Below are 22176 nucleotides of genomic sequence, written 5' to 3'. Positions count from 1 at the left end.
AAGTGTGCTGCTGTTGACGTTTGTTATGTAAACAGTGTTATTTGTTCATGCAGACAGATAGTTTAAGGATTAGTGCAACAAAGACACCATTCTTGGGTAAAACACGTTTACAGTTTCATAAAAGTCAAGTGTTTGTCAAGAACACCTAAAACGTACGGATGACTCCCGGAGGACAACTTGTACCCTACACTATATTGAACATAGCACCGCACACACAGAACCCTGGCTTCCCTTTGGCTAGCCTCCTACACACAAACTCTGTTGCAACACTAAAGCAAATACAGAGCCTGTATTCACCTGCTGAGTTATTTCTTAATAGAAACAGATGGAACTACATTTAATCTTCCTTATTTGAAGTCCCTGGCAATCTTAAAAGAAAGGCTCATCCCTTTAAGGAAAGAAGGGTGTTAATGTGTTTTGGCAGCAGAACTCATTAAGCAACACAGGCACAAAATGATGAAACTTAAAGCCAGCTGCAACAAGACTTTCAGTGGTTTCACACGTTTACCAGTCTTTCCTGTGGTGAAAGTCAATCAGATTGCTTCACAACAACAAGCTATGAGTTGAAATAAAAAAAACCCAAAACAAGCATCCTCTGATGCATAACCTATTTGTAGCCTGCCATCCTCCTTGTTCACGTAATCTGCACAGGAATGTAACATCAACAATGATTTCCAGTCTCCTATTCTCCATCACGAGTCAAAAAAATATTTACTTAAGAATAATATGTGACCGTTCATACTGTTATAGTTTTCCCATTTTTTATCTACTTTTCCACATCAAACCAAATTCTTGTTTTTATTCTTAATATTGGGGAGGATGATTCATTACCTGTTGAACTCATAGATGTCCTCTATATTTCCGAATAAGGCCATCACTTGCTCGTGCCCGATGGGGAGATTTCTCAAATCGATAATGTGTGCCAAATAGTCCTGAGGAAAAGGGAAAGAATGAGTAATGATTTAAACCCAGTGGTGAAATATTTCACACATGCGTTTTCAGATTCCTACCAGCGGAGGCAGCAGGTAGCTACTGACACGGATGTTTTTCTACAGGCAGAGCAGGTCCAAGGTTGCATGGGGCTCTAAGCAGATTTTAGGTCACAGCAACACCTGGTTTTACAGTACACATGCTGTGCATTTAAGACAGCATATCTAGAGGGTCAATAAGGAATTAACTAAGCTGACTGACAATCACACAAGTCAGTTTCCGTTGTATATTAACAGACAGAGCCTGTGAGATTCAGATATAGAAGGTGGAAGCTGTAAATAAATTGAGAATGGTTTATTTTTCTGACTTACCTTCTCAATCATGATTACAAAAATATCAAGTAAAATATTCTGTCCATTTTTGGCAAATTTTTCACTTCTTTTGAATAAATTTAAATGTTATAATCATTTAGATTAGTTTAAAAAAAAATACTTATATAAATCAGGTATTTTGAAAGCAATGGCTTGGCAATTCTTAATAAAGATTACACAAATGAACTAAACAAGTTCAGAAGGTTCTCGATCAATTCGGCATTTTTCCAGTAAGCACTTCCATTTCGTACTCAGAAACAAACTAAAATTTTCATGAATTATGAAAACAAATAACATTACAAATAATCAAGTGGCGGGTATAGTGTAATTAACTTTCTGTGACCTTTGTACCCTACTCTTTGTTCAGGACACTAGACTTTTATAACGAATGAAGATCAATGCCCAAAACAAAGTGACCGTAAATAACTTCCTGGTTCCTGCTCGTTGACATTCACTTCACTTCCTTACAGTAAGAATGCGCTTCAATGACAGAAAATTGCTGTAAAAGATTGATTGTCAAAGAAGATCTGAAACATAATCCAGACCTGTACAAACTGGTGAATTTTACACACAAAACTTAATTTTATGTTACAAATAGTCATTTATAAAACGAGAAACCCACAATTTATTTGATAGTTTTTTGTCGTTTATACAATTTCATTTACTTAAATTCTTTATGTAAAAAAAATATATTTAAGAATGTTTGATGTTTATACTCTGTGAAAAACTGGGATTTTTATTTGTAAAAGTTGCTACAAAATACACTGATTTACTAACTTTATCCACAATGGTATGAAATGATGAAGGAACAAAATGAGCAACATCTTTTCTGAGATACAGTGTTCTGACCACCAGGCCTTAATCAGGGTCTTAGTTTGCTTATGCCTTGGGCCAGCTCAGTAAACATGAAGCTCATCTTATCTAGCCGTTTCAGTTTTGGAGATAATTTCACTAAGATTAAAAAAAAAAATAGTAGTGCTTAGGTTTCCTAAAGAAACATTATTTGAACAAAAAGCTTAAAATATTAATTTCTATTAATCTAAAGCATAATATTGTAATTGGAAGGTGAAGCTCTGCTCCTGTCTCAAGTCTTTTTCTACCTGTAAAAGATTTTCCACCATGACTTTCCTGTACTTCGCTCAATTTTTCTTCCCTTCAACTCTGACCAGCTTCTCTGCTCCTGCTGGAGTGAACCATCCTCACAGCATGGTGCTGCCACCACCAAGTGATGTGATCATAGTAATGTGTAGTGTTAGTTTTTTGTTGTTGTTTTTTTTGCCACATAGTGTTTTGCAAGTAGGATAAAATGTTGAATTTTGTTCTTATATGGTCAGATCACCTTACTCTGCATGTTTGTTTAGTCTCTAATGTTACCTAAACCTCTGAGACTCCTAAAGATTTATTCAGTGCACTAGAGAAGAGATATTGAGCAACAAGGCAGAATTTCAGCACAGGCTACTTTCCTTAAATGAAACCCATCTCCCTCTGGACCTCCGGAGTTTATTAAAAGTAGATAAAAATAACAAAAAATGCCATGGACATAGCATGCCAACATCTGTGATTTCCCCCACCTCATCGTATTTGGTTAATGGCACACCAAGTGGCATGCAAACATCACCAAAAAAGGTAAAGAAGTGGGCTAAAAAGGAGCCTAAACAAATATGCAACAGCTCAATAAAGAATGCACAAGTAAACACCTTGAACACACAAGCAGCCTCCTGGATAGAGAGCTGCAAAACACATCTACAGCTTACAGGCAATGAATTACTGAATGAGCTGCAGCAAAAGGTCTCTAATATACATATAAAAAAGGTAAATCCACCACAAATGTGACCTTTGGCATACCATGAGATTTAAAGTTTCGTATCGTCTGGTGCTACAAGCTGTTCTTTATTATAGAACAGGGACGGCTGGTTTGGGGGCTGTAACACTGATATGGGTAATATAAATCATCGTTTAAGAGTGTAAGTGAAAAAAAGAGCAGCCAAGTATTTCCACACACACACCAGCAGCCAGAATGATTGCTCTGGGTGTGTTCTGGCCAGTTGTTGGGGACGTATTCCAGCGTGTGGAATCAGCTGGGGTCAACCAGCTGCCTTTCAAATCTGGATCCCACGGACGCAGCTGAGACTGAGCCTGATAAGGTGGATCTCACAGACACATCAATATGTCAAACAGCTGCTCATGACTTCAGTGTCAGTATTTGGCTTCCTAAACAACAACAAAAAAGACACACACACACATACACACACACACAAAGCCAAACTGAGAGGAAACATTTCCACATGTCTCTGTCAGATCTAAGGCTCGGTGTGAAATTAGCTGCATGGAATCAAAATGATTGAAGCCAGGCTGTAATCATAAAAGGACAGAGGCTTCATTTGTGCCCAGTCGTGTTCCCACACTAGCCTATGGAAATCCCAACTGCACTCGTTTCATCTGTGTTATTTCTTCAGCTGGTGGATAGATGGGGGTGTTTGTGTTGGCCGGGGCAGCCGGAGAGTTCAGGCGAGGCAGGAGTTTGCAGCGGGGGCCTGTATGACCAAGACCAGGCCAAGCTGCTGCTGCTGCTGCTGTCAGCTAAAATAGTTACAAATCCTAGAAGTGTCTGTCAGGAGCGAGTCATTACTCAAACTTGATCTAGGGCAGTGCATGCTCTCCGAGCAAATGTTAGACGCCAGCACCGTCTGAGACAAGGTGAGGAGGGGTGCTGGCTCTATTACTGCCATTCAGTCTCAGAAATGCCTCACATGTTAAAGCCATTACCATCTTCAGACTTTGTAATGATCCCAAAAAGAAAAGAGTAAAGACCGATGGAAAAGGAGTTTTCTTTTCTGGAAGCAATTGCCAGTGACTATGAAAGTAGAAAATGTGATAATTGAGTTGTAAGATCATCACCACCCCATTTTTTTTTACTCTTCTCATTTTTCAAAGGAGATTTTTACAATCTCAAAGCACATAAACCCAGCCGCTGGTGATGTCTGCACTAGGAAACCCCCATTTCAGTCGAAATATGAGCGCTCGATCTATAAACCCAGGCTGCACAGGCTGTAAACGTTCACTGCACTGTAAATACACAGTGTTTATGCAACAAAGCCAGTCCAGATCATGAACTGCTCGTCAGCTTTCATCTTTATAAACAAGAAAACCTGTAAGCAAAGAGAGAGCAACAACCAGATGTCTGGCATGCATTTTTGTCCACTGGCTGATCTATTTAGAAAGAGGGAAAATCATATTGGGGCTTTGAATGAGGAAGAAAAATCCAACAGAGGGTTCCAAAACACTTTTAATTCACAAACAGCTGCCTGGAACACAGGAGACATTATTCCCCTTCCAAGAGACTGAGTGGAAGCTCTCTGCACCGGTGTCTGGCTTTTCAAATTCAATATATTACTTCTAATGAGGACTGCAGACATGATGTCACAGTCGAGTGCCAACGTGGGTCAAATACACACAAAATACATATTATTGGCAGCAATATAAAATGATGGCTCAACATGAATACAATCTCCCGTTAAAGTTCTCACACCACTTTATTGGAATTATAGATAACAGACTATAATTATCAAATTTTAGCAAATTCATTCATAGTTTTCAACATAAAGAAACTTGGGGACATATGTGCTCTGCTTCATCCTTCAATAACATCCAGTGCAGCTTTCAGAAGTCACCTTGTTGCAGTAAATTAGACATCACCTTCACCTCAGCATAAAACAAGTTATTCTATGAAGGCCTCAGAGGTTTGTTGAAGGACATTAGTGACCAAACGGCGTCATGAAGGACAAAAAAAAAAAAAAACACACACCAGGCATCTCTAAAATAAAGCAGAGGTTAAAAATCTATATCTTAAACTTTTAGAATATCATGAAGCACTATACAATTTATCATCTGAAAACAACAAGTGTGACACACCTACTGAGAAATAGCCACCCAGTTAAACTGACAGGAAGAAGAAGGGGCAAGGAGATTAACACTACATGCAGAACATGAATCCAGAGCTCAGGTGGGAAAATCTGCTGGCAGGACAACTGATGACCATGCACAAATCTGGGAAAGGAAGGAAGAAAAGCCATTGCAAAAATAAAGTCTCAAGTCCTGCAGGGAACACGAACGGAAAAGCTGTTGTTGGATAAAAGCAAAATTTAACTGAGGTTAAATCTTAAACTCTATACGTGGTAGGAAACTAACACTGGAAGTCACCATGAACACACCGTTCCCACTGGTGGTAGCAACAATACGCTGTGGGATGCTTTTTTTTAAGCGACCAAGTTGGTTAGAATTGATGGAAAGATGGATGGACCTTAAAAAAAAAAAAAAAAAAGGTAAATCCTGGAAGGAAATGTGTTAGAACCTACAAAAGCAAGACCTGGCATAAAATAGTATGACACACATTAAGTTTGAGTATAAACCTACCTCCACTATGCTGCTAAGGTCTGTGACGTACATGCGTTCCGTCTCAATAATCTCCATGACAACGCGGTCCACATAGGTAAGCTTTGGGTTGGGCGCCATAGTGTCTGTGACAACAGGCGAAGCGGTCATGTGAAGGAATTTACCCCTCGCCAGTCTGCTGGCAGAGGCGTTGTTGTTCCTCTGGTTGTTGATCACACAGGCCTCAAGATGCCGCCGCCAGCCGCCACCAGAACTTTTGAGGTGAGGACTCTGACTTCCAGCCTGCCCGTTGGTGCCTTGTGTTGGGCTCAGTTCCAGGTCTATGTGTTCCTTGCTTGGTAGGGGAGTTGTGATAGAGGACGGAAGTGCTGCCGTACTTCCAAAAAGGCTTTGACTATCAGCGGACGAACCAGAGGACAAGGTGGACACCAGGCTCACGGGACGTTCGCCCTCTCCGTCCAGTGGCTCCACGCATATCTGGCTGTAGTAGTCTGGGCCAAAATCTATGTTATCCTTGACATGGTCGCTGGTGGAGAGGGGCGATGACAACTGAGAAGATTCTGGGAACAACACAAAATGTAGGTGTCAATATCTGAGAAAGGTAAACAGGAAAAAAAAAACACTGGAAGTAGAGAAAGGTGCAAGATTTGATCACATTTACAGCATCTTCTGTAATGCCATTCCTGGTTAAGAGGTCTACAACAAGCTCTATGATGTCAGTGTTTTCTACATTATTTTACTCCTGTGGCATTTCGTACTCTAGTAGTTTTTGGTCGTTTCTTAAATGACATTTTTGGGCGTGAAACAAGGATGTTAACCTGCATACTGCAGTACGAAATACTAAAGGACTAAAACGTATGCCTTGGGAATGTTTAGTCAAATTGGCGAAGGAGCAAATTGACTCATAGTTAACTTCAATAGACACCTGGACGGCTGATTATGCTATTGTGTTTTATCCATTTGAACTTTCATCCAACGTCTATTATACTCGTACCCTGGAAGTGGAAATGTCGGCAGTCATTTGGAAATCTGTGAGTTAAGATACAGATCTACATTTTCTAGGTTACTAATAGAGGCGCCAATGTTTACGTTTACAGATGCAAACTGTGCTAACATGCTACTACAATTTTGTCTTTGTTTTAAATGTGCAGTGACTGCTTCCACTGTGGGAAGTAGTGAGCGCTAATATCAGGAAGGTTGGAGAATTAAAAATTTGTTTAAAAATCTGAGTAACCAAAAGAAGCATCAGCAAGTCAAAGATTTGCAAAACCCATAGATTGGAGGTTGCCCACAAATATCTGACCACTGCATCTTTAATGCTAATGTCATTGAGCTGCATTGCTCAAGCTGCATTCAGATAAACAACATAATAACAAAATATCAAATATATGCCAGTTGTTTACATTCTGAAAACATTGATATTTCAGACTCTGCAAAAGACAGCCAAGAGCTCTGCCTGTCTACTCCCAGGCTGAAACAAGGAGCTGTATTTTACAGTATTTTACAGTAAAAGAGCTGCCACAAATCATTACTGACATGGCCTAATTGCAACACTGAACAGTCGATGGAAAACTCAGCCATTTCCTCTTGTTCTCCAGACTACTGAAGGTTGAAGCTTGGATAAACAGAGCATGGGAAGCTGATGAGAGTTTAAAAAAAATACAGGGGTAAGGAGACAGAGTGTTGTTTATATGTTTTATAGAACTATGTCTGAATTTAAGAGAAATTTAATCCATATTGTGTTTCACTCCCTTCCTGTCCAGATGGGGACTTTTCCTTAGAAGCATTTCCTAAATATGTGAAATAATACCAGTGTGAGAATGGAGCACTGAGCAGCCACTGTGCAGAGAGCTGCACTTCCTTAAAGGCCAAAAAAGGCCAATACCATTCTACCAAGTTAAAGAAGTGGAGCTTTGTCTGTTCATTTAGGTTCAGCCTAATAAATAAAAATCTATGTCGCACAAACCATCATTAAGCTAATCAGCAAAATGAGGGTAATGCCTTGCAGATGTTTTTTTTTTTTTTTTACAATTTTACTCCACGCGATCGCTGACAAGTTTTCAGCATCAATCCAATCCTCAATTGTATGTCTTTGGGTCAACCAGCCACAACTGTCACTTTATATTGTGAAAAAATAAACCGGTTTGATATCTGGAGTTCACCTCTGTGCATAGAACTTCAAATATTTTTTTTTGTATTTAGCTTCAAAGACAGGAAAGTGGCTACAGCAGTTTAATGTGTACCTTACATGAGAACACTAACTTTCTTTTTCTTCATGCAGATTCACACACTTCCACCCCTTGGCATCCCTAATCTTTTCCATGAGTCAGTCAGTATTGAGCTCATGTTGTTCACAGTGGAGTACTTGATCCGCAGTCCACACCAAAGCTTCCCAGCAGCAGAGTTCCCATGAACAACCTCTCTGGGAGAAACGGCTGAGTTGGCAAGCAGACGTCGACCACTAGAGAAGGCCGTTTACGCTCTGTGACAAATCACATGACTCGTGGTGTAAAGGGAGTATACCGACATGAGTTAAAACAATGCATCTGCTTCTATTGATGCGTTTGGGTTTGAGTCTGCCATGTGAAAACTGCTTCCTCTTTCCATGGCTTCCTCCCACCCAATGTTCCTCTCGAATAAAGCTACAAACACGGCCAAGTAGAAAGCAGTCAGAGGAACAGAACATCCCAAGTTTAAAGCCTGTATTTATACACTCAGATACCATTCAAAAGAATAACTGCGTCACTTTTGCATGACCAGAGTTACAATGCATGTCAAGCATTGCGGTAAAGGTGCAAACACACTCACGACGTATCTATAGCCAGAGCACACTCTTAAATTAAGGACAAGGTTGACCTCTGCAGCGGCTTTGATTGACCACTTCAGATACAGGCTCCACAGGCAGGAATTATCTACAGCTGATACCACACAGACCGCACGTTTTGTGGTGGACCAAGAGCTGCCCATGTGAAAACAAGCTGCGCAAAGGAATGCAAATGACCTGGTTATCTTGGAAGAGCTGAATGCCTGGTTCTGTGCAAAGCAGTGCAAGGCGTTTCCAGCCTGCTTGTTGTTTTGAAAAAAAAAAAAGGAAGAAAGAAAAAAAAAAGATGAGGTCATTTACAAAGCCCTCTCCATCCCCTGTGGCTTCCTCTATGTCAGGATTTTTCTTTACACTTTTAAACAATAAACAATAGAGGGGATAAACTAACTCCACACACTGGAAAGTATCTGTCTTTATTTGCTTGGTACAACTCACATGTGGAGACATTTATTACTAATCTCTGAGGGATCTGTACACAGAGTGGCAAAGAGCATTCCTGTTACTGTGCCACCTTGCTGCAAGATGTGAAGAGCAGGGTACTGTGTGGGTCCAACCAAAGCCCTGACATACTCACAAAATTGCAACCATGTTGTATTTTTGCACAGTTCTTTATTTTGCTGATACTAATCTGAAAGACAACATATCCAACTGTGATTCTGTGCTCCAGTATCTTTGCTTTCTTTTGTTAGGTTGATTGTTTTTGGAGCCTTTTTGATATAAACAGACCTTGGAGCAACAAATTAACCCACAGTCATTTTGTTAAATGTTGAGATAAAAATAAAGCAATATTTTTTTTAATTAATAAATATTTAACTACAAATTACACTGATGTGAAAGTATCACTTTTAAGGCAAGAATGGCAATCATTTTTCTACAAACAGCAGGAAAACCAACCATTCATTCAAAATTGTATTTTCAGCTTAATTAGATATTAGATATAACAGTCAATAAATTATTTTAGAAGTTGTATGGATGTAAATAGTTCTGATTTAAGAAATGCACTCCTCCTGGTCAAAAACCACCAATCAGAGCAAGGAGGAGGGTCTTAGTGCTGTCAATCAAATACATGTAAGTGCTGCTAAACAATTTACCGTTCCAGATAAACAGTTTATCTGCCATCATCGGTGGATAAACTAGCTTGAGAATGGGGGAAACAACATAGTGGCAGTTTCAACTAATAAGTAAAACACTTATTTTTTTTTCATAAAAGTTACATACTTTTAGGTATTTATGTGTAAATGTGTACAAAAATATCTACTTAAATATTTACATGTACACATAGTGCATGTGTTAAGACCAACGTAAGACGCTGGATAGGTTGTGTAGTGGAGGACAAAAGGATGGCAGGACATAGTCACACAGGACACTCGCAACAGGACTGGATGGAGACAGAAGAGTCATGGCGCGAACCTCATATAGACAACCTCATATAGGGGTAGTATTAAATACATTTCTAATTCTTTTACAAAAAAAATTGATTTTTACTAAAGCTTAATATAGAAGAAAGATGGGGGAGAGAGGATGGTAATTACATGGTCATGCCACTGTATAACTGTTAGCCGAGTCAAGGCCAAAGGGATTGTACAGCAGTTAGATAACATTCTACTGATCAACTTTTTTCAAACCTTAAGACCTTAAGCCATCAGTGCTGAAAAACCAACTATTTTTAGAAGGATGATAGTTAAAATTCCTGAAAAACTCCTCCAACCTCTCATTGTAATTCTTGAAATTCTCTTTGTTCACTGCCAGAGTATGTTTAAAATTTACAGTTAAAGGTATGTGAAGAATGGAGCACACACACACACACACACACACACACACACACACACACACACACGCACACACACCTATTTTGGACTTTTAGATCTCCATAGCAACATATTTGAATTCAATTCCTCTGCAGCTATAGAACTACTAATCAATTATGTTATTTTAAAATATTACTTATAACCTGAAATGGTTCTTTTGTACTCCTGTCATCTAGTGATGCTGAGATGAGCTTCACCAGGACAAAGCAGGTACAAAATGGGTCTTTTTTTTCCATAACTAAGAGCAAAGGGCTGAGTGATTAATCAGTCTAGACCTAGTAATGTTAGGTCTTCACTTACTTTCCTTTCAGACTGTTAACAGCACAGACATTTCATAAATATGTCTGACTCTAACACCATAGTCATATGCATACCAAGCAAAGTCTTATAGGGCAGACTGAGAGATGAATAGAAACATTGAAAGAAACACTCCAACACCTGGTCATTAAATTTTTTTTCTTCCCCAAAAAGGTTGTTGTCACATGAACAGGATGGATGATCCCTGTCTGAAGCTGTCGGTGAAACAAAGACAAAGAATCCTTTTATTTTAGAAATTCTTCAGCTTGACTAAATGCTGGCTTTGCATTCCTTGTTAATGACAGACACTCAGAGAAAAACAATAATATGTTTTTGCAACAAGCCCCAGTGACTTGATCTGGGATACATCAACGTGTCTCCAGTGACTTGTCTGCAGCTGAAGTTTAACACATCCCCTGACAACGCGATAAGCCACAGCTTGCAGCGCTGACGTTAACTGGTAGTTGCACAACACTGAAATGATAAGACTTGCTTTCTCTGATCGGATCATGCAAACCTCTATGCAGATGATCATGCAAAATACATGCATAAGGAAAACAAAATTTAGCTTTCTCTGGCATTGGAAATTGCCATAGTCTTGTGCCTTACATGATGGGATGCTTTAAAATTAACTTTTTTACGGTGTAACGTGTTTTTGACAGGGAATAGCTATCAAAACATGAACAAAAGTCATCATAAAGTCTGTTTAATTTCATAGCACAATTCCTAGAAAACTGAAAAAGTCAATGGATCAACAGACTATGACAATCTTTAAGATGCATTAATATTACAGTACTATGAAAAAAAGTATTTGCCCCATCACAGTTATCTTCTGTTTTTTTTGTCATTTTTCAGATTATCAAGAATTTTTTTTATGTCAGAGAAAAACAATCAGACTGAATAGAAAAGCAATTTTCTCATAATGATTTTATAAATTAAGAAAAAACCACAAGCTGAACCAACCTGGTCCAATATGAAAAAGTAACTGCACTCTAAATCTAATAACTGCTTGTACCAACCTTTGCGGCAACAACTGGTGCCAAGAGAAAATGTGTACCTGTGTTCATAAACAATTAAGAATCTTTTGCTAAAGACCAGATTTTCTGGTTTTATCATGGGAAGTCATCCTGATCTTGGTCAGCTTCAGGGTTATTTTTGTTGAAATCATTTTCTTAATTTCTTTTTCTTTAAATGCTTTGGCAGTTTTACTCCAGCAGGGTGCACACCATCATAAAAGTTTAACTTTTGTCTTATCAGTCTGCAGAAAATGTTCCCAAAAATTTCCTGGGTCATCAAGATGTAAAATAAGAGGAGCCTTGGTGTCCCATTCAGGTCGGCAGGGGTTTTGGTCCTAAAACTTTCCCATGAATGCAACTTTTTGTCTATTTCCAAATGTTGAATCATGAACAATTACATCAACTGAAGTAAGGTCTGCAGTGTTTCCTCCTGGATGATTTGTTGATACTTGCTTGGAGTAATTATGGTAGGCCAACCTCTCCTAGGAAAGTTCACCACTGATTGTTTTTTGTGTTTGTAAAAATTCATGTTTTTGTGTTTGCTGGGGTCCCAAAGCCTTAAAATGTCCATATAAGCATTTCTTTCCCAACATTCTTTTGTCAATTACAGTTTTCTCAACTATTCTTAATTTCCTTGACATTGGGACATAAAATATTGCTTTTTTAGATTGCGTAGACTACTTCATTGTGGGCAACAATACTGCCACGTATTTCAGTATGTTATACATACATGTACATAAGGTTAGTTTTTTCCCTTTAAAATGAAATCATCATCATCTTCGACAATAAAATTTGTTGTTGGTGATGTAACATTCAAGTGTAACAAAAAAAAAAAATTAACCCTGTTAAAAGCAACTTATTTGAGACATTGTACAGTTTTCAAAATAACAATGTTTCCATACCTTATTGTGAAGGTGATGACATTTCCCCAGCGAAGTGAGCAAAGTGAAAGACCATGTTACAAAGGTTTCGAAATCACTTTTTTCCCAAATACAGGTCTAATTCCAGAAACTTGAGTGACTCAGTTTTATATGACAGGATGAAAAGCGTGTCATCTCTCCATTGAAGGAATCACTCTCCCACAGAGGCGCACCTTCATGACTAGTTCACCTGAACTTAGCTGGAAGTCGAGCTGTAGCCTGTGTTAACAGCTGGTAGCCTTAAATATTCTCTGCGCTGAGCTACACTGTGCTTTGTTTTCTAAGCAAATAAGATGCAGAAACAGGAACAACGCAGTCTGCATCTATGTTCAACATGCAAATGCTTATCTGAAAGCTAATAGGGAACTTTTGGCATTTGAAAAATAAAAGCCTTATTCCAAGAAAACCCACATATTACATAACAGATACCAGCCTACAGCAGATCCGTCATAAAATCCATCCTTCATTTTTATTTTAAGAACTCAAAAACAAGCATTATTTTTTATGTAACAAAGACAACACTGCATGGATCCTAGTGGAAGAACATGTTCCTGCAAGTAAAACAGTCAACCTTTGCTCAGCCCTTTCTGCTTGATTCATAATGACTCATGCATCAAAAGATGATGAATCTGAACCTTTGGAGGGTGAATCACAACTAACGACAACTTGTGATATTTCCCCGAGACATCTGCTGCTACAAGACCAGTGATAGTCATCTTGGATTATGATTTTTATTTCCAAGTTTCCTGGTTCTTCCAGGCAGCAAGATAAAGCAATTCTTTCCACACCATTTCTAAAAAGAGATCTTCCCTAAAGAAGCTAATTAGTTATGGTTTTAGATGTAAAGAGAAAATTGGCCATCTTTATACCTTGTTTAATTTATGCAAGTGCATCTGAATAAATTCAAATATTACCAAAAGGTGAGTTTATTTAATTAAATTCTAAAAGTGAATCTCTTATTATATACATTTCTAACACAGAGAACAATAGATTTCAAGTGCTTATTTCTGTTAATAATTATAGTTAACGAAGATCAAAATCCAGTTGCACACAAAAAAAAAATATGATTACATAAGACCAACAAGAATAATAATAAAAAAAATTAAAACAAATATGTTATGTTACGGATTGCTGATCTGGCAGCTGCTCAGCAGATTTTTGGCACTCTGCTCATGATAAGCCACAAAAGGTCATTGCTAAAAAAGTTGTCTGCTCATACATTGTGGTTTACAAGCATAATAATATAAAACTGAGTGGAAGGAAAATTGCAACAGGGAATAAACACAAAAGCAGCAGTCATTCTGTGACATTCAGAGGGAAGGACTGCAGCCAAAGTCGGGACTTAAAGGGCCACTCCACAAAGATATAGCTGCTCCTCCCGAGAAAGAGACTGTGGGCTAAAGTTTTCTTTTCAAATTAAAGCACATTTTTCATTCTGTTATTTAAAATCAAAGTCCCAGAGGCTGAACAAGTGGAGATATGCTGATTCCAAAGTCAGGAGTAAAGTATCCACAGTCAGTGGTGATCTGGGGAACCAAGACATCTTCTGGTGTTGGTTTACTTTGTTAGATCAATTCAAACATCTTCACAGCAATCTACCAGGAAAGGGTAGATTGTACTAAAGGCTTTACATTTTCCATTTAGATTTGACATGTTGCTGTAATGTCAAAAGTACAAATATTTTTATTTAATGGCCATGGCTACTGTGCTAGATTGGTCAGATTAATTTGGCAACAATACTCGGACTTCATGAGATGCACTAGACAGAAAACAACAGCTAATCATATAAACAAGTGTGTTAGGATTTCTTTAAATGAAGTGCGTGACCTGCTTGTCCTCTAGAGAATAAAGAGGGGAAAAGTTTTGCTCTATGTCTTAATAAAGCTTTTCCACTCTTCAAGATCCATTCACCACTTCCTTTTCAAAGACCCCTTCACAACCTCTGGATATCTGTTCCTCCCCCAGAGACTCATGCTGGACGAAGAGCTGGTCTGAGGTCCTTCAGGAACAACTCCTCCCCACCTGGTACTGATGAATAGCCTCCTGTCAGGGAGGTGTGAGGTGTAAGCATGAATGGTGCCTCCGCAGATTAAACCTTCAGACTTCATGGACCATTATCCAACAGCATTGATCTAAACCCTGGTGATCAGAAACTGAATCCAAAGGCCTGGATTGGTTTGTTATTCCTCAATGGAGAGGAAAGAATCCTGCTAACTTCAAGAGTTTTTGTCTTTCATATGCACCAGATGGTTGATGTACAGCTGTATTTGGCCTTGCTATGGGCTTTTAATGCTCTGTTAATGATTAGCCCACTGGTCTGTAAATAAACCATTCGAGGACAACAGACGGTGAATGCACACACAGATACAAACTGAACCTGCATTCCTCGCCAACAGACAAGGTCGAACAGTTCTGGGAACTTTCAGGGGAATTCTGCAGCTCAGAAGTGAAAGTAAATGTGTGTCTGTGAATTTATGCCATTTATTGACTGTAGTTTTTCTATTTAATTTTTTTTTTCCTGGAAAAGCTAAAAGGATTTCAACAGGAAAAGGGATGAGATAAAAATGGCAGACTTCCCATTGTTCCAGTGGGCCAAAACTCCTAAAAAAGGTCAAATCTTATCCTATAAAACTCCTCCGTTCTTAACCTCTGCCTCTTAAAGGATCCAGCCGTGCCAGCTGACCTCAGAGCATAGGCATGTGATGATCCACTTTACAGACTCCTCCATCAACAATACCCCCCTGCCTTCATCCCCTCCAAAATCTCTTCAGGCGCTCGCTTGCTGCAAGCCAGGCAGGATCTGCTGAAAACTCCCATTTCCTTTGGACAATACACACTTCTGACGCCTGAAGCCCACTGTAAACATTATCACCAATTTGTCAGTCTGCCCCCAATCAGCTGAACCGTTAGTAGCTCTCTGCCGAGTCCGCTGTGTGAAGTGTGAAGGCTCAGGGAGGAGCAGTTCATTTACTTAACACATCACACTGTTTTATCAAATGTAGCGTTACACTGGGTGGGAAAGTGTTTTGTCTTGCGCTTTTCAGCTCTTTGTAAAATGTATAGTACATAACAGCCAAACTAACATCACTGTATCTGGCTCTAAAGCCTTTTAGGAAACAGAACAGTCTAAAATGACTACATTATTATACAATGGCTTTCTACTTTTCTATAGTGTTTCACAAATAGGTTCGCTTACATGTGAAATGACTGTGCTGCAGAGGAAGTTCTTGGATAGGCTTCAGGGAGGCCTTTTAACAACAAGAACCAATGTGGAGATAGTCTGTAACTAATGTGGGTAATCTGCTGGAAGATCTCTATAAAAGGAAAGTTATTTTCGAAGGCTATAAAATAATAAAATGCATTGTAATCAGGTCTTTTGTTGGTAGTTTAAAGATCTAGGTCAGAATAAAGAGAACGTGATGGGTTATAAATGTAAGTTACGATAGCTGTGTGGCCATAAAAAGGAGTTAGAATGCATTCAGTTTTTCTTATGTTAATGAATAAAGTTCAATGATTATGAATTTATAACAGACCAATACAATGAGCGTAACTGTGAAGTGTAAGCAAGATTATGCATTTTAAAGTTTTGAGATGTATCTTACATTTCTATATCGCCCCTTTTACTCCGATAATTCTAAATAAAACCCAGCGAAAGCATCTGCCTTATTTGTCTAATCATTAAACTCACTGTGTGTAATTTATTCTTAGTAGAAATACAGATATTCTGTTTCCGGTCTTAAAAGGTTGCTGGAGGAAATAAGTGAACAAACAGCTAATCATGAAGACCAAAGAATGCAACAAACAGGTCAGGAATGATGTTTTGTAGAAGTTTAAAGCAGAATTAGATTGTAAAACTATATTTAACACTTTTTGTTAGATAGAACCATCACTTAAAAATAAAAAGAGAATGACACAACTGGAATCCCACCAAGAAAAACATCCCCAGGAGAGACCGCTACAGATTGTTGATAGATTAATCATGTATCGCACACATTTGGTCATTGTGGAGAAGCAGCAAAAACCAATGTTTTTTTTTTTTTTTTTGTCAGACTGGTTAATACGAAAATAAACAGAGTTAAATACATGATGGTCCTTGAAGAAACAGGTGGAGGTAATAAGACGTAAAATGGAAAGATTCAATTGGCTTGTATACTTTTACTCATTTTAAACTTCCTTAACAGGATTTGTTGAATTATCACGTGAGCTGCATGTGATCAACGCTACAGTCAATTAGACAGATGAAGAAAAGTTCCAGGTCACGAAGCCCCCTTAACAAGCTCACTCAAGAGACGCAGCCGTCCCTGCCGACATCCATCTATGTCCACAATCCTAAGTCCACTGGTCTGGAAAAGCTGCTGTGAATGGAGATGATCCATCAGTCCCCCACCCCAGAACCCCTGTAAAGCTGTACGTTCTGCACACACAGCTACATTCCTGTTTGGGGTTAAGTAGGTCAGAGAGGAGACTTATCTTTGAGATTGCTTTTTCATGCAGCCTCAGGTCAGTTATTGCTTGGTAGAGCCATCATCATTAAACCAACAGCCTTGTTTTATTTGTGGGATCTGCAGCTAGAAGGTGATCATACTCAGACGAAGTGCTTTCTCATGAAATCGTCGCTGTTAACTACACCCAATCATCACCTCATCTAGAAATCACATTACTAACAGCTTTGCCCCTTAACTACCCCCAATCCGTCATTGAACAGGGATCAATTAGTCACACTTTAATATCAACAAGTGAGCTCTAGAAAAGAAATGTATTTGGTGAAGTACAGTCTTATGAGGAAATTGAGACAAAATTTGCATGGGGGTGGCACACGTCTTCTCTCGCCAAAATCCTCCTCTGGCTACAGCTGAACCAAAGGGACAGGCGTGGGGGGAACAAAAAGCCACCATTGACGCACTGATATTCTTCAGCCAAAGTGGAAGTCCAGAGCCAAATGTGTGCAGCAGAGGAGGGGGAGATAGTGGGTTGAAGGACGGAGCAGGCAAACAAATACAAAGAGGTCCTGTGTCAAGGCAGCGGCTCTGCGATTGAGATTATAAACTCTAAAATAATACGTAATCTGAGTGGCCCCCAGCATACAAGGTCAGCAACACTGGTTAGACAAACCAGCCTGACTGTCAGGGATCCTGACAAGTTCTGGGTCTATGTGCTCATGTTCTGGGGGCTACAGTTGTGCGAGATGAGGTTGGCTGAGCTCCACACAGCCACACAAAGAGCCTCTCTGCCAGTCAGGAGTGTAGGAGGGGAGTTCATTGCTCTTTCAGTCTGCCTCTCAAAGTCTCTACATTTCCTCTGCTTTTCTGTTTCCATCATTTTTCCCCTGTATGCGCTGCAGAAGGCCTTTTAAATTAGCACATTGTCTTAAGGGAACCAGACACTGTAAAGCAGCCATTTGTCAAAAGTCTTTATCATAATAATGGTTGTTTTATAGAAAGGACAGCCCTCTTGAACTTTCTCACATTTTGTCAGACTGCAACCTAGAGCTTTAATAACTTTAAATTTTATCTGCCATTCATGTGAAAACACAAAATAGTGCAAAAAAAAATGAAGAAGGAAAATGTTTTTAAAATGCTTCACAAAAAAAAGAAACAAAAAAACCCCAAAATGTGTATTTGCTTTTTTTTTATTCTGAAACACCCAAATGAAATCAACTGCAAACAGTTGCCTTCAGAAATCAACTAATTAAGAAAGCACACCTGTTTTGAGATTTTTCAATGTTTTATTGGCTCTGGAGGTCTTTAGTAGTGGTCAGACAGAAAAATGGGTTGTGAGTGAAAGGGAAGATATTTGTGGCGCTTTTAAACACTGTGGCAATATGTACAGTGCCACAGTGGGTGGGTGGGTGGATGGATGGATGGATGGATGGATGGATGGATGGATGGATGGATGGACGGACTACTGATTAAGATTTAATGAGGTATAACTCATAAAAGGTTTTTTCATCCACCATGATCATCACTTTGTTTCTGTATGAGACAGCTCTATTGGATTTTGAGGACTGGGTTAGTAAAATAAATCTCTCACTTTCCCAGTAAGAATGTCAGTTTTTTTTCCAACTACAATTCTGCTGCAGCAACTTTCTAATGGATCTCTCAGGGTGGTTGTATTTAGAAAGCTTTGTATTTACTGAGGCGTGACAAAGAACTATTAACTACAACTATAAAACTGTTTTTGGTAGATGTGTAAAGCTGGTAGAGACATACCCAAAATTACTTACAGCTGTAGTCATAGTAAAAGGTGGTTCTCTCACATAAACTCCCAATAAAATACATTGACTTCTGTGACAAAACGCACTACTTTGGTAAGGCACTGTATGTGTGTCAACAACAGAGAATATTCCTCTGATCTTACCTTCCCCCATTTGGCCCTGGTGGCGAGCAGAATGGGAGCCCTCTGGCATGGCACGCAGGCCTCTGAGGTGACAATGGAAAACACAAATATTCAGACATGATCCAGACACTTCCAGCCAAGATGTACAGTGAATACAGAGCAACAATGTTTATCATTGTCACCCTGCTGGGCTATCAACTACATCATTATTTTGTCAAAGGCTTTCTCTCCAGACTGCACACAGTGAACTGTGATCTTATACCAGAGGGAAATTCTTCCCATTCCACTGCTCGCTACTCAGACTTGTGTAATGCATAGTGTAGCTCTGCGGTAGAGGTAAGTAAAGGAAACGGTGATTTGAGCTGAATCTAATCAGTGTGGAAAGATCAAGAGAGAGTAGGTTTTTTTTGGCAAAGAAATATAATATCGCTTAGTGATTACAAATCAAATGGAAGCATGTTACTTATTATTAAAGACTAAACTGATTAACATTATCACTTCAGCTTGCTTTGATTGATTAGATTCGTATCAAAGCAAAACCTGTCCCAGTCATCTAGCAGGGTTACGGGTTCACATCAAGGATTCTCTGCCGTCTTATGTCAGACTGTAGCTTTCTCAGCTGGATCCCTCCGGAGTCAATGTGCTGCCACTTTCACACAACTTCCCCTCTCAGCCTCCTTGCAGCAAATTAACACATCGCATGAGAATTGTCCCTTTCCGGACCCGGGTGAGCCCCAGGGCCTTTTTAGATGTCACATTCTTTGGCCAGATAGATCTGAGGAGAGCAGGAATTCTTCAGGGATTAGGATGGGCATTGTTCCCGCTACATCTGCTGGCCACTGTGCCGACCTGACAGCAAGGCCAGCTGAGGCCAGCTGGGCCTCAGCCGAAACCCGCTGCCCGGAGGTTCACCAATTAAGATGTGCAGGAATGCAGGGATATAAGTCACAGAACTGGATGTGGACATTAGGATCACTGCTTCAGGCAAAGGCCCCTCCAGCTGCAGCTCGGACTAATGTAGAGCTTGTAAAATCTCCCCACTGAAATTATTATTTTTTACACAACAGATCCAAATAAAACCTACAGTGTGTTATGCATGGCACACACCGAGACAATACCATATTTTTCTACATGTTTCTTAGTGTCTCTTTTTAAATTACTTATCTATAATTGTCAGGTTTGAGGTTCTATCATACCATGTTGTAATTGAAAATTTAAAGTAAATGTATGAAACCAAATAAGCACATTTACTTAAAACAGCTTCCCACATCTAGTTTTAAAACAGTGCTAGTTTCCACACCTTGACTGTCCTTTTTTTTGCCAGTGGAATGGTTTCCAAAGAGTCAGAGTGGTCTGGATAGCATGTAAAAAACTTTACACTCTTCTTTCAGGCAGCTAAGCATCAGTGCACAGTTACACTTTGGGGAGAGGTAACACTGTGTTGCACTATGTTCTAACATTCTTAAAAAAAAAATACTCTAAAGCACATTTTTCTCTAACCTCTCATTAAAGAAGACTTCAAAACATAGAACAAGTATGATGTACATTTTTAAAGTTTTTAGGTTGTAGATTTTTAAAACCTCAGTATGGCTTTTTTCACATGTTAAGCTTTAGAGTCTAAAGCTTTTGATCAGGCTCAATTACGTTTTAAGAACTAGGTTAGTTTGTGAAAAATGGAGGAGAACCACTGAAAGTTTGACTTTCAACTTATCTCGGTGAACACTGAGCTAATGAAATCCTTAATAATCCCTCCCACATCAACCCCTTAGCTCGCCCGGCCTAATTTTCAGACCAAAACTATGCTAATCTGTCTTTGGTCAAGGACTGACTAGACTGGGAATAATGAGCTCAAACCTAGAAACACACAGACGTCTGGGTGTCCAAATGCTCTTCCAGTCTTAATAAAGGCTCTATGGAGTGATTATAATCAGGGACATTGTAAAGTTTTAAATTGCCTTACAAGGAAACAAGTACAACTTTCAGAAAAAAGTTTAAATTTTTGGATACCACTTGGCCATTTTTAATGCTTGGTTTTCCGAAGGAGGGGGTAGGACCAAAATTTTCAATCCTAAAGAAAACATTAAATACAGCCATACATTCATGCCAGGCCCACCACCTGTGTCTGAACTAAATACAATTTCACACAAATGGAGAGCATTTGGTTCCCACAGCTGACGACTGCATTACCCACAGCATGAACCTCCCCGCATGGGAATTTTCAACTTGCCCCTTAATTAGATACAGATGCCACAAAACCAGTCTGATGGTTACGAACAAGAGGATGGGCAAAGGATCGCTACTTCAGATGAGATGATATACTTTCTTGTTCTTCTGCTCCAACGGCTTTACACATATTTGGATGTTGAGGACCGAATTGCACCTTTTATCCAAAATAAACAAATGACTGAGGGGGATAGATGTAAACTAAGATACGTCACTCAAGGAAATCAAGCAGAAACGGAGTCGTCACCGCACAGTAAAAGCATCACTCAAGCAACATTTACAAGTAAAGCATTTATCTTAAGCAAAGATGTACAATTTGACATATTATAGGAAAGAGTCCTTTGGATCTTGATGTCTATCTGGAGATGTTACCTCAGCTAATGTAGGTTAAAGCAGAAGTGAAAGCAGCAGCCATGTCTACAGAGGAAATCACCACTTCTCCTCATTCTTCAGATAAGTCACTTTCTCTGTTGCTTCAGGAAGATACACAGAGGGCATAGACAATAATAAAGGATGTGACCGAAACCGGGTGAAAGCTCTAGTCGCGCGCTCCGCAACCTCCATGCATCTTTCAACAGTTGTTACAATGTTTACAAATAAATACCTGACAGGAATTTCAGGCACCAGCCCACCACGGTCAGTACTTTCTGCCATTATTTTTTGCAAAATAGCTCAAGCTCAATCAAACGCGAAGGGCAAGTCTAAACATCGGTTTTCAAGTTTTACCCCAACACTAAATATGACACATTGTAAATTTTAACTATATTAATGAAAATAAATCCAGAATTTTTCTCTCATTTGAAGTTATGACGCATCTCACTCTCTCTGTGACCTTAATGTATGTTGACTAGGAGTCTCTGTTGATTAGAGATTTCCATTTAAATCCCAATTTACAAAGACATTTGTATGACAAATTCTCAATTGTTTCTACAACTCAAATGTATAAACTAATCAAAAGCAAAAAGAGCCCAAATGTTTCTCCTGCTCTCCTCTGTCACAGCATGAGATCTACCACAAGTGTTTGCCTTCACATGGGACATTGGAAGGATGACATAAATA

The 22176-nt window shown here is 39.1% G+C and overlaps 1 protein-coding gene across 1 annotated transcript in view; it reads right to left on the bottom strand.

The window, feature by feature from the left end:
• Nucleotides 1-22176, bottom strand: part of LOC106913930 (pleckstrin homology domain-containing family G member 3) — a 37596-nt gene that overhangs the window by 12713 nt on the left and 2707 nt on the right. The window contains exons 2-4 of the mRNA XM_014980383.2: nucleotides 18916-18977; nucleotides 5715-6253; nucleotides 832-932 (exon numbers count right to left, since the gene is read on the bottom strand). Of these exons, the coding sequence (XP_014835869.2) occupies nucleotides 832-932; nucleotides 5715-6253; nucleotides 18916-18977 (702 nt within the window). The remainder of the gene's footprint in view (nucleotides 1-831; nucleotides 933-5714; nucleotides 6254-18915; nucleotides 18978-22176) is intronic.

This window comes from Poecilia mexicana, unplaced genomic scaffold (genome assembly GCF_051168715.1).
Source record: "Poecilia mexicana isolate PSO_F unplaced genomic scaffold, ASM5116871v1 scaffold_22, whole genome shotgun sequence".
NCBI lineage: Eukaryota > Metazoa > Chordata > Actinopteri > Cyprinodontiformes > Poeciliidae > Poecilia > Poecilia mexicana.
Note: the sequence above shows the minus strand (reverse complement) of the source record. Positions and strands in the feature narration are given on the sequence as shown.